At 39.2% G+C, this 13,478-nt stretch overlaps 1 protein-coding gene across 3 annotated transcripts in view; it reads left to right on the top strand.

Moving 5' to 3' along the window:
* The window catches only part of SLC26A7 (solute carrier family 26 member 7), a 137,775-nt gene that overhangs the window by 33,629 nt on the left and 90,668 nt on the right, over positions 1–13,478 (top strand). For 2 of the 3 annotated variants that reach the window (XM_043879256.1, XM_043879258.1), the window contains exon 4: positions 7,977–8,141. The exons of the other annotated variant lie outside the window; for it this stretch is intronic. In XM_043879256.1, coding sequence (XP_043735191.1) covers positions 7,977–8,141 — 165 coding nt within the window. The remainder of the gene's footprint in view (positions 1–7,976; positions 8,142–13,478) is intronic. 3 annotated transcript variants of the gene reach the window in all.

Raw genomic sequence — 13,478 nt, 5'->3', positions numbered from 1 at the left:
AGGCAGATTCTTTAACTGCTGAGCCATCGGGGAAGCCCAGTGGAAGGCTGAAGAGTCAAATTGTTGTCCATCCCTCACAGTTCTGAGTCTCACTGCCTCTTACATTAGAGGCTATTTTCTTTTCTACAAAAGTCTGAGAACTGAGAAGATTATGGTGCTGCCTTCAACCATGCAATTCCAAATAAAAATAATTCTTAAGCAGTGAATTTCTACTATATTCTGTAATAAAAAATAAAATATGAATTGTGGTGGTTTCCTAAACATATGATAAGTTTACCTACTGAATGATCCACTATTTGTCTCGGATCTGTTGCCCATTCCTGCTATGTCCAATGTAGGTGCTTTCATCTCTTTTACTCTTGCTACTCCTCTCAGGAGGAGAAGGGGGTGACAGAGGATGAGATGGTTGGATGGCATCATCGACACAGTGGACATGAGTTTGAGTAAGTGCCGGGAGATAGTGAAGGACAGGGAGGCCTGGCATGCTGCAGTCCATGGGGTCTCAAAGAGTCAGACAGGACTGAGTGACTGAACTACAACTGCTCTTATACTAACCTTTTAAGCAGCCAGTGGTTTCACATTCTATCATCAGACTCACGCTACCAAAGTGCAACTTGATTTTTGAGCCAGCGGGCAACAGTGATGTCATTGCTGAGTCCTTTCAATGAGTATTCAGGGATGGTTTCCCTCAGGAAAGTGGGCAGCATACTTGTTTGCAAAATTAGATGTTCAATAAATGTAGGGAAGAGTGATGTCACTCACACTTGGAAAACTCTTCTTTTCACTACATTTTGTTGTTATTGTTCACTCAGTCATGTCTGACTCTTTGCAACCCCATGAACTGCAGCACACCAGGATTCCCTGTCCTTCATTACCTACCAGAGTTTGCTCAAACTCACGTCCATTGGGTCGGTGATGCCATCCAACCATCTCATCCTCTGTTGCTCCCTTCTCCTCATGCCTTCAATCTTTCCCAGCATCAGGGAAAGCATCACTGCTTCTAAACTGCTTTATACTGTGACTTCAAAATGGCTTGTTTTAATGTTATTATTACCTTTTGGCTAGTTGTGCTTCTTCTAAACTAACAATGCTGTGTCTTCCGTACATAGTCTGTGCTGTCCTGCTTTATATGCGTATTCTTCCCTCTTTCTGGAATTCTTTCGAATAGCGTCTTTCTTCTTGGATTCCTTAAGGGTCAAGATATAATTATATTCCTGTCTAGCAGTATTGCATTCTCCTTCTGAAAAACTAGTGGCACATTTTCTGTTCCTCTCTTTTATATGTGTGCAGGTTTGTCTTGGTGTGGTTATCTGCACAATCATGTCTCTGAAACCCAGCTGCTTAGAGCTTCTCCTAGAGTCCCTCTTTTCCCCTGTCCCTGTGTATGTGGAACTTGGAAACTCGTATTGAACAACGCATGCAGTTGGAGAAATACAGACTTACCTGAGGTTCCTGTGGGAGAGGTAGAGGAGGTTTTCTTCTCTTTTTCATTTTTTTTTTTTAACAAATTCCTTGATTTAGAATTTTTTTAAGTAAAGTTGCAAAGATAGTAAACAGTTGCCACGTATCCTAAGCACCCACAGTTTCCCCTATTATTGATATCTACATTAGTCACAACTAACGTATCAGATTATATACACTGCATACATTGTAATCATACATTATAATGAGATTTCCTTAGATTTTACCTGATGTTTTCTGTTCCAGAATCCCATCTGGTGCACCACTTTACATTTAGTTGTCTTGTCTCGTGGTAGGGTCCTCTTACCTGTTAAAATGTCTGAGACTTTTCTTGTTTGTGATGATCTTGACAGTTTTGAGGACTATTGGTCAATAGTCTCTAGAATGTCCCTTAACGGGGGCAATTTGTCTGATGTTTTTCTCATGATTAAACTGGGGTTGTGGGTTTTGGAGAGAAAGATGAGAGAGATAGAGTGATATTCTCATCACATCTTATTAGGAGTACAGACTATCAACTTAATGTACTACTTTTAATGTTAACCTGGATCACCAGGCTGGACTAGTGTTAATTTGTCAGGTTTCTTCAAATTACTCTATTTTCCACTTTTCCAAACTGCAGTTTTTGGAAAGAAGTCAATATGCACAGCCCACTCTTAAGATATGGGAGTTATGTTAAAGAAAAGTTAAGATAAAGAGTGGGGAGTATCTACATAAATTACTGGAATTCTTCTCAACAGGAGTTTCCCAACTCTCTCATTTTAAAATGTAATCAATCATTTATATCAGTATGGACTCAGGGTTATTTATTTTATCCTTTGGGTTATAATTCAGTACAGCTTTATTTATGTTGTTCTTCACATTGTGCTGGCTTTGAGCATTGGGAGCTTTTTTTCAGTTGGCTTTTATGTCCCTCCTTGATATGCTCTCATTTATTTATTTGTTAGTTATTTTTGGAGCTCTTTTTTATTTCCTGGCACTACAAGATGATCTAGGCTCATGGTATATATTTGCTACCTTAGTCATAGAATCAGTCATATTTCTAAGGAGATCTGATTTCTTTTGTTGGAGAATGCTATTAGAAATTAAGATTTATGTGCTGGGTGTGCTCTTTGCCACAGAGGTGTTGTTACTTCTAAGCTATTTCAGCTGACACAAGCAAGGAAATATATATATATGTGTATCAACTAAAAGGCTTCCCTGGTGGCTCAGATGGCAAAGAATCTACCTGTAATGCAGGAGACTTGGGTTCATTCCCTGGGTCAGGAAGATCCCGTGGAGAAGAGAATGGCTACCCACTTCTGTATTCTTGCCTGGATCCCATGGCCAGAGGAGCCTGGGGGACTACAGTCCATAGAGTCACAAGGAGTCAGACATGACTGAGTGATTAACACTTTCACTTCATGTCAACCTATGTATGTAAACATATCTCTCTAATTTCTAAATATTTCCATCTATATCTGTGTTAAAATAAACATGATTTCCTACTGATGTCTGCAATTCTTATCCCTTCCATACTGATCATTCTAATCTTCTCCCCTTGCTTGCAGTAGATTTCTTCAATAGTGAGAAATCTGGCTCCCACCACCTACTAACCATTTATTTCATTTTTCAGTCCCAGTGTATACTTATAGTGGTTTCAGAATTATTAACTTCTAGACCCATGGGAATTAACTTTATCAACTCAAGGACAGTATCTTTATTACCTTTGGTTTGACATACTTTGGGCTTCCCTGGTGGCTCAGATGGTGAAGAATCTGCCTGCAATGTGGGAGACCTGGGTTCGATCCCTGGGTTGAGAAGAAGGGAACGGCTACTCACTCCAGTATTCTAGCTTGGAGAATTCCATGGATTATACAGTCCATGGGGTCGCAAAGAGTTGAATACAACTGAACAACTTTCACTTTCACTTTACATACTTCACTCATTTCCAGAGTTATTCATGTGAGCACATTTTTTGCATCCCTTTCAGTGAGGTTTTTTCATACCTTTAACTAATCTGAAAAGTCTATATATTGTATGAGTCCATTTAAATGCTACTTAGGAAAAGCAAACATATAAAGATAGTAAATGCAGCTTTGGTTGTCAGATTCTTTGTCACATTCTGCAATCCACCCTGGGACCTCCCAACCTCCAAATAATTTTCTAAAAAATAAGGTTCATGGGTTTTGATAAATGTGCTATCATATATCCACCATTACAGTATTGTACCGAGTAGTTTCACCATTCTAAAAAATTCCCTGTGTTTCACCTATTATATATTTTCCAAGCCCCAGCAGCTACTGATCTGCTTACTGTCTTTTTAGTTTTGCCTTTTCTAGAATGTTGTGTAATGGAATCATGCAATAAGTCATTGCATGACTTGATAGGCCATTCCTTTTTATAACTGAATAGCATGGAGGCAGGCTTTATCTTCTGACTTCCATAGCACGTAACTTCACAGAATACAACTTCACAGGTACCCTTTTGACGTTTTTCCTCTATTCTCTGGTCACAGAGTTTTTTTCCTGCCATATCCCTGTGCAGCACTCAGCTGTTCCATTGTTGTTTAGTTGCGAAGTCATGGTGAACTCTTGCGGCTCATGAACTGTCACCCTCTAGTCTCCTTTCCCAGGCGAGAATACTGGAGTGGGTTGCCATTTCCTTCTCCAGGGGATCTTCCCCGCCCAGGGATTGAATCCATGTCTCCTGCAATGGATTCAGGAAGGTTCTTTACCACTAAACCACAGGGAAAGCCAACTGATCCATTATCATGAGCAATTTAGCTCTCTTCCCCAAGTCTGCATGCAATACTCAGTAGAGAACAAAGGGCTTTGAGGGTTTTAGCTCCCATTCAACTTCTTAGTCTTTACCTTCCTAGCAACAGCTACGTTGCAGTTCTTTACACTCCTGGTTAACGTTCCCTGCTCCCAACATCAACACTTTGCCTCACTTTATAAGGTTTTTCAAAGGAACTGTGTCTTTATCTCTGTATTCTGCAACAATATTGTGCCTTGACCCTAGCAGGTATTCAATAAATATGCATTGAACAATCAAATAAATGATTTGGTATAATTATACAGACTGCAAACTGATAAAACCTGAAATGCATGCAGTATTCCATCCACTTGGTCAGTGTAGTTGTTTGATATGAACTCTTTTCTTTTTTCACTACTTGAAGGCCTCTTGCAAAAAATGGCTTGAGATCTGAGATACATTCAATTTATATAGAACACATGGTGTTTATAAGAGCATTACCAAATAGTATCATGCTTGTGGACCTTGATAATGTGTGTCAGGGGTTTTCAGCATTAGCGCAGAATATCAACATTACTACAAACAGCTGAAATATATTGTATGAAATTAATTTTCTCAGGAAATGTTGCATGGGCAAATTTTGGGAGTTGGCTAGCCAGATTATAATTATTATCATCCCCATTATTAGTCAAAGGAACAGATGTGGCTGTTTATTAAGTCATTAACCTAACATGTTTTTTAACATTGGCATAAAATTTAAGTATTAGGCCTCCAAGCAAAATATTCTAGAAGGATCCTCATTTTACATACTTAAGTTCCAGGATAATCTTGGAAACTGCAATTCCATCTGTGGATACCTCTTACAAAGCCTGTGTGTTACAGGTACTTGCTGCCTTCAGCTTGTGTACCTCAGCCTCTGTATACTAGAACCCTCATTTTGATGTGAACGAACTATTGAAACGTGGGTGGTGAGGAAAGAGATGTTTTAAAATTTCTCCTTCTTCTCTTTCTCCTCCTATCCCTCTTTTTTCTTCTTAAAATGTCTGCCCTTGTCTTGGATTATGGAGAATGTTGTCATCAAGAAGAAAGTAATTTCTCTTTAGTTAAATCTCACATGTTTGCAACCATCCTTCACATACACAATATTTTGTATCAGAAAGGAGGTCTTAGGGGAGTTGGTGAACTTTCAAGAGTCAAGAATTCTTCATTTTAGGAATTTATCCGTTACTGGGAAAGTTTTTTTCTAAAGAATAAAAATGTGTACAAGAAGTATATTGCAAAAATACATGGGGTCTTTGGATAACTTTTACAGATTACCCCAATCTTTTTGGTTTATATTGTAAGGTAGGTACATGTATTTTCAAGATTTGAAATGGCTGAGCCCTTCATATTTTGAACTTTTCCTATATCCTTCTATTTGTAGCAATCTGGTCGTGGAAATGACACAGAAGTTTTTACTAGAAGATAGTGGTTAGCTGGAGGTGGCTGGCGTGTTACTTATGGTTAGGTGACCTTTGTTTCTCAGGCATGAGAAGATACTAACCCCTCTTAGTAGGTGGTGGGTAGGAAACAAGTAAAAACCAGAATGTAAAATGGGGATGATCTCTACACGTCCTCTCAAAGGAATTTGCTTCTCAAAACAAATGAAAATAAGGTTTCTTTGCATACAAATAAGAACTTTCTGACACTCCACATATGTGTCAAGTTCCATATAGGGAAGCAGGCTTCCAATTTCAAAGATTTGGATCGCTTGTATGCTGCATTTCAGTGAATGAAAATTCAACTCTCTGGTGTTCATTTTGCCTCAATAATATGCTAGTTTCATCCTCATGGCCTGTAAGAATTAGTGTCATAATTTGGAGCGAACTAATAGAAAGATACTTGGGAAAAATTGGTTCCATATTTTTCTTAACTAATTGTGTTTTTAGGATGAAAAAATCAAAAGACTATGAATCGGTGTGTTCCACTTGTACCTACACCATTGATTGATTGGGTATTTCCCTTGGGACATTTCTATTTGACAAACTGACACAGTTTCTGAACCAAAAAATGTTGGTAATAGAAGCTGCTGCTCTGGTTTCATTTTTTTGGTGGAAGAATTGCCTAATTTCTGTGTTGGCAACCTGTATTGTTTTCTTTACTACATATTGAATAAAAAAGGGGGGGATAAATGCAATTTATAAATAAATTATTTTAATTTATTAATAAATGCAAGCAATTCAAATGCATTTCTTTCTGCACTGATAAATTCTTTCATGCTCTCTAGAGTTGGAAAATATGGTGTGGCTCTTTCTACATTTTCAAATCTAGTGGCTAGTTTTCCATGCTATGTAAATATATATGGCACCTTATGACATTCTAGGTACAACACACATGTTGCATATTTTATGGGTCTCAAAACTCTTTCATATGTTATTTCACACTCTCAACAATTCTGAAAAATCAATAGAGCAGACATCATTCTCATTTTTTATAGATGATGAGGCTTGGAAAATTTTAACAGATATTCTATAGGCAGAAAACTAGGATACGGTAAAGTCAGAATCAGAACTCAAGTTTTCAGATTTGAGCTCAGAAAACTCCATGCTAAATACAAGTTTAGAGTATTATTGTTTCTGGTCAAGGAGCATTGTGATGTGAAGGAAATGATATATTTTTCAGTGTATTCTCTGGGAGTATTTAGCACTTTATACTTCTCATTTTTATTACTGTGGCATCTTGATAGAAGGAGATTTCATTGCTATTCTTTCCCTTGATTTCTTTAATACTTAATCTTATTTTCCAGCAAGAATTTTAAGACCTGACCTAAATATTATAATTAACACATTAAGGAAGATATGTCAGCATAACTCACTTTGTGTTCCCTTTTTCAGTGTGAATACTAATGAATATAATTTAATGTTACTTTCAAAATGGCAAATTTCTATGACAGTTTACATGGATATAGTGGATGTAGTCAGAGAGTGGGCCATCTGAGTTCTTTCTCTTTACTGATCATTGCAGTGTTAACAGTGAGAAAAGAGATTTGATTTTTGCTGTCATCTTTGCCCAGTAGAACTCAATGCACAGCTTCTGCTCAGATGAGATGATTTTGTCTGGTCATGAAACAGTTTTGCAATGGAGCATAATGTTATGAGCAGAAAGGAAAAGTTTTTAGAAAATGACTTTCCTATTATTGATTTCTGAGTTTCTTAAGGCATATTCCTTAAACCTATCTCTGTCTTTTCCTCTTCTCCATAAACACTGATGTCTTCTTATTAATATATGCCCTTTATAGCTACTTGACAGAGTATCTTGTCAAAACAGTATGTTTCCATTTCTTAAAACCTGGCATAAACTCAAGAAATGGACTTTTCTCCTCAGTGCTTTTGAATTTTAAGCCTATTGGGTATAAAGTCATGAATTATGTCCTTTGGACTTTTAAAAAAATTATAGATATGATAATGCAAGTTTTATTTTTACCCCACAGACTCCAATATATTAACTGATTTGAACATATTTCCTTTCTTGTAATGGGCATTATTAGGAAAAGAGAAAAAAAATCAATGTTCAAAAAATAACTGTGTTAACTTTAATTGAAAGACTTGTAATTGTACCCCAAAACATTTGGAAAGTCTTGGAACCTACTAATGTTCTAAAGAAACCTCAGTCTGTTGAATGAATGAAATTTAAGGAGCACATTTCTCATCATTTCTCCGTGTCTGTGTGTTGAAAATGAAAATGTGTCAGACATGAAACCCTCTAGGAAGCCTGGGAAGTCTCACCTTTCTTTGTCCTCTCAGGTGGCCATGTTTGTGCTCCAGCTGGGCAGCGCCACCTTCCTGATTACAGAGCCTGTGGTCAGTGCAATGACAACAGGGGCGGCCACTCATGTCGTGACTTCACAAGCCAAATATCTCTTGGGAATGAAAATGCCATATATATCTGGACCACTTGGATTCTTTTATGTGAGTTTTCCCCTGTACCTTTGTTCATATATTTGGGGCATGTGTGTTTCACATAGTAAAATTTGGTTAATTATGATGCTGAGATTTTTTCAGTTTTAAAGCAACTTGGGTTTAAATAAAATCTTTTAGGATATTTAAATGTGATTGAGGGTATGAGACTAGTTTATGAGTGAAACCTACTAATTAGGGAGCAATTCTTTGTAACACACAATTAAACAGTATAATTTGGGAACATGGTTGAAAAAATATAGCTTGAATTTTTTTGTTGCTAACTGCTAATGGAAGCCGCATCAGGCTTGTGACCCAGTGTAACAATAGTATACCCTACCACACTCTTTCAGTATAGTGAACCCAGGTATAGATCATATCCGTTCAGTTCACTCAGTCATGTCCAACTCTTTGCAACCGCATGGACTGCAGCACGCTAGGCTTTCCTGTCCATCACCAACTCTTGGAGCTTGATCAAACTCATGTCCATCAAGTCAGTGATGCCACCCAGCCATCTCATACCCTGGGGTCCCCTTCTCCTCCTACCTTCAATCTTTCCCAGCATCAGGGTCTTTTCTAATGAGTCAGTTCTTCACATCAAGTGGCCAAAGTATTGGAGCTTCAGCTTCAGCATCAGTCCTTCCAATGAATATTCAGGACTGGTTTCCTTTAGGATGGACTGGTTGGATTTCCCTACAGTCCAAGGAACTCTCAAGAGTTTTTCTCAACACCACAGCTAAAAAGCATCAATTCTTTGTCGCTCAGCTTTCTTTATAGCCCAAATCTCACATCCATACATGACTACTGGAAAAACCATAGCTTTGACTAGATGGACCTTTGTTGGCAAAGTAACGTCTCTGCTTTTTAATATGCTGTCTAGGTTGGTCATAGCTTTTCTTCCAAGAGCAGCATCTTTTAATTTCATGGCTGCAGTCACCATCTGCAGCGATTTTGGAGCCCCCCCAAATAAAGTCAGCCACTGTTTCCATTGTTTCCCCATCTATTTGCCAAGAAGTGATGGGACTGGTTACCATAATCTTAGTTTTTTGAGTGTTGAGTTTTAAACCAACTTTTTCACTCTCCTCTTTCACTTTCATTAAGAGGTTCTTCAGTTCCTTTTCACTTTCTGCCATAAGGGTGGTGTCATCTGCTTATCTGAGGTTATTGATATTTCTCCCGGCAATCTGGATTCCAGCTTGTGCTCCATCCAGCCTGGCATTTTGCATGATGTACTCTGCACAGAAGTTAAATAAGCAGGGTGACAATATACAGCCTTGACATACTCCTTTTCCTATTTGGAACCAGTCTGTTGTTCCATGTTCTGTTCTAAATGTTGCTTCTTGACCTGCATACAGATTTTTCAGGAGGCAGGTAAAGTGGTCTGGTATTTTCATCTCTTTAAGAATTTTCCTTGGCTTGTTGTGATCGACACAGTCAAAGGCTTTAGCATAGTCAATGAAGCAGAAGTAGATCTTTTTCTGGAATTCTCTTGCATTTTCTATGATCCAATGGATGTTGGCAATTTGATCTCTGGCTCTTCTGCCGTTTCTAAATCCAGCCTTGAACATCTGGAATTTCTCAGTTCACATACTGTTGAAGTCTTGCTTGGGCAAAAGAGTCTGAAATGCAGTACTTGGGTGCAACCTTAAAAATGATCTCTGTTCATTTCCAAGGCAAACTATTCAATATCACAGTAATCCAAGTCTATGCCCCAACCACTAATGTTGAAGAAGCTGAAGTTGAACGGTTCTATGAAGACCTACAAGACCTTCAAGAACTAAAGGACATCTCAAAAAGGATGTCCTTTTCATTACATGGGACTGGAATGCAAAAGTAGGAAGTCAAGAGATACCTGTAGTAACAGGCAAATTTGGCCTTGGAGTACAAAATGAAGCAGGGCAAAGGCTAACAGTTTTGCCAAGAGAACACATTATTCATAGCAAATCTCTTCCAACAACAGAAGAGAAGACTCTGCACATGGACATCACCAGATGGTCAATACCGAAATCAGATTGATTATATTCTTTGCAGCTGAAGATGGAGAAGCTCTATATAGTCAGCAAAAACATGACTGGGAACTGACTGTGGCTCAGATCATGAACTCCTTATTGCAAAATTCAGACGTGAGTTGAAGAAAGTAGGGAAACCCACTAGACCATTCAGGTATGACCTAAATCAAATCCCTTATGATTATACAGTGGAAGTGACAAATAGATTCAAGGGATTAGATCTGATAGAGTACTTGAAGAACTATGGATGAAGGTTCCTAATATTGTACATTAGGCGGTGATCAAAACCATCTTCAAGAAAAAGAAATGCAAAAAGGCAAAATGGTTGTCTGAGGAGGACTTACAAATAGCTGAGAAAAGAAGAGTATTGAAAGGCAAAGGAGAAAGGGAAAGATGTATCCATTTGAATGCAGAGTTCCAAAAACTAGCAAGGAGAGATAAGAAAGCCTTCCTCAGTAATCAATGCAAAGAAATAGAAGGAAACAATTGAATGGGAAAGACTCAAGATCTCTTCAGGAAAATTAGAGATACCAAGGGAACATTTCATGCAAAGATGGTTACAATAAAGGACAGAAATGGTATGGACCTAACAGAAGCAGAAGATACTAAGAAGAGGTAGCAAAAATACACAGAAGAACTACATAAAAAAGATCTTAATGACCCAGATCAAATCAGAGGCCTGGTCAAAACCAGGGGTTGCAGCCCAAATAGCAGACAACCGGTTATTAAAAGTCACTTGAACTTGAGAGAGGAATACGTGTCCAGTTTCAACATATCATCCTAATAATTCTCCATTGTTTTTGGTCTCTTTTTGAAGTTAATGTAAGATCTGTAACTGCTCAGGAACTCACATCCTATTGGAATTTTACAAGGAAATCAATGTCGTCTTAATGAAGTTGAGTGCAATCAGGCTTCATTTTATTTAATTTTGTATTGTAGAGAAAGAGAAAGTATCTTTCCTTCTACCTTTGAGGAGCTGAGGCCCCTGTAGCAGAAGACAAATTAACAAAAGAAAAACAAACAGATTTATTAGCATGTGTACTACCTTAGCTTCTCAACGTTAAAGAAGCCATCCGTCAATGCAGGAGATATGGGTTGGATCCCTGGGTGGGGACGATCCCCTGGAGAAGGAAATGGCAACCCACTCCAGTATTCTTGCCTGGAGAATCCCATGGACAGATGAGCCTGGCGGGCTACGGGCCATGGGGTCACAAGAGTCAGAATGGACTTAGCAGCTAAATACACAGACACACACACATTTCATACACACATGGGAGAAACGCTGGGATGAGTAACTTGTATTGCTTCCCATCCTGCTCACAGCGCCAAATGTCTCGCTGTTCACACTGTCCGCACTGTTCCTGAACCCAGGGTGGGCAAGGTGCACGCTAGGAAGCTGGCAGGAAACGCGAGGAGCCGCAGCAACTAGGGACGGGTTTATTCTCTTCTGGCCCGCACAGCACCCGCAGAGGCAGACACAACACAAGATGACGTCCACAACCTCCCTCCTGGCTGACGCAACAGCCTAGCAGCATTCGCGTGTATTCTCTCCTCTCAAAGCTGACGCGGCAGACATAGCCGTGAGGCAGCAGGAGTCCCTGCCGCTTCCGGGTGGAGCTCCTGCGTCCCTGCAGCAGGGCGGGAGTGCCGGTGACGCATGCGCAGTGCTGTAAATAGCTCAGCGGTTCAGTCACCACCAAACGTGGGTTGAGACATCCTGACCGCCATCTTGGCTAGTTTGCGTTTTCTCTACATAACTCAGAATTGGCTAGGATGTGGGCTTAAACGACGTAATTCCAAGCTCCAGATAAAACAAAAGCAGACCAAAGCAGCTGTACATTATCAGGCGACTGGCTAAGCTACAACTTTTGGTGACATCAGGTCTGCGCCAGCAGGAGCCAATCAATACTAGATTCTGTCTTGACCTCCTGGCTGGGAAGAGCATGCTTATCTGTGCATGAACTACACGTAAAGAAATACATGCTGGTTACAAATTGGTCACTTCAGTCATTTTCACATTACACAAATAATCATTCCTCTTTTCACTAGTTGGGTTGAAAGAATCTGGGTAGCCTGATATGAGAACATTTGACCTTTCAGCTTGTTTCTCTGGTGGCAAAGTACGTAAAATGCTACACTGAAGTGTTTTGTGTATGATTTTTTTTCCCTCCGGCTTCTTGGAAGGTAAACTGCAAGCTACATTTTCATTACTTAGTAGATCAGACATTGTAATGTGACTTTTGGGGGCCTTTTGTAAGTTCTTATGCTGAAATGGAATCAGATTTAGAGACGTTTTTGGATGGCTGACTAAATTCGCATCACTCGGTAGAAGTTGCTAAGCTTTGTGCAGATGGAAAACAAAGAAAAGTTGCTCTTGCTTTTCAAAGTCACAGATCCTCATACTATTAAATATCTAGGTTGGAATGATGCTTTAATTCTTTGCCAAGGTTTCAAAAGTAATGTTGATATTGCAATGTTAAAAATTATTGCAATCTGAGCATTACCTTAAGAAATAAATTATGTGTCATGTATAGGTTACACTTGGACATTTGGAAGGTGTGCTTTGGTGTAGTTAGACTGAAAAAGACTCTGATGGTGATAATGTAAACATTAATTTGCCATAGATCATTTAGGTGGGATGTGAAAGAGGAGAGCTGACTGAACTCAGCCCAGAGGTATAGAACAGAGGACAAAATAGATGCATTGATCATCAGGTAAGAGAACCTAGAGGAGAGTCATTTCACACATTTTTGGATTTTTCCTTCTAGGTTCTCATAACTGTTATATAATTTACTAAAATTACTCAGGCTGATGAAGGATAAAGAATCTGCTAGTGATATTCCTTAGAACATAAGTTAATATCTAGAATATTTGAGACTCTTATACAATAAGCCAGTCACCACTCCTTAGTCTTAGCTGGAACACTCAGATTTCCTGAAAGAATTCAGACTTGGCCAATCAAAATCTGCATTGATTAATTCTAGGAAGAGCAGTGCTTCTGGGCAATTTTGAGAGAATGCATAGCCTTTTGCATTTATTCTGTTCTCAGGTCACTGTGTATTGGATATCTTCCACCTGCCACTCCAATGGCATCTGTGGTGTTTTCTTCCTGGTGGCTGCCTGATTATGTTCTACTGTGTGTGCTGTGTGCAGTGCTCACTGAGTCCTGTCTGACTCTTTGTGACCCCATGAACTGTAGCCCACCAGGCTCCTCTGTTCATGAGATTCTCCGGGCAAGAGTACTGGAAAGGGTTGAGTGCCCTTCTCCAGGGGATCTTCCTGACTCGGGGATCAGATCTGTATCTCTTAGGTCTCCTGCATTGGCAGGCAGATTCTTTAC

This window comes from Cervus elaphus, chromosome 21, assembly GCF_910594005.1.
Source record: "Cervus elaphus chromosome 21, mCerEla1.1, whole genome shotgun sequence".
In the NCBI taxonomy this organism is placed as follows: Eukaryota; Metazoa; Chordata; class Mammalia; order Artiodactyla; family Cervidae; genus Cervus; species Cervus elaphus.
Note: the sequence above shows the minus strand (reverse complement) of the source record. Positions and strands in the feature narration are given on the sequence as shown.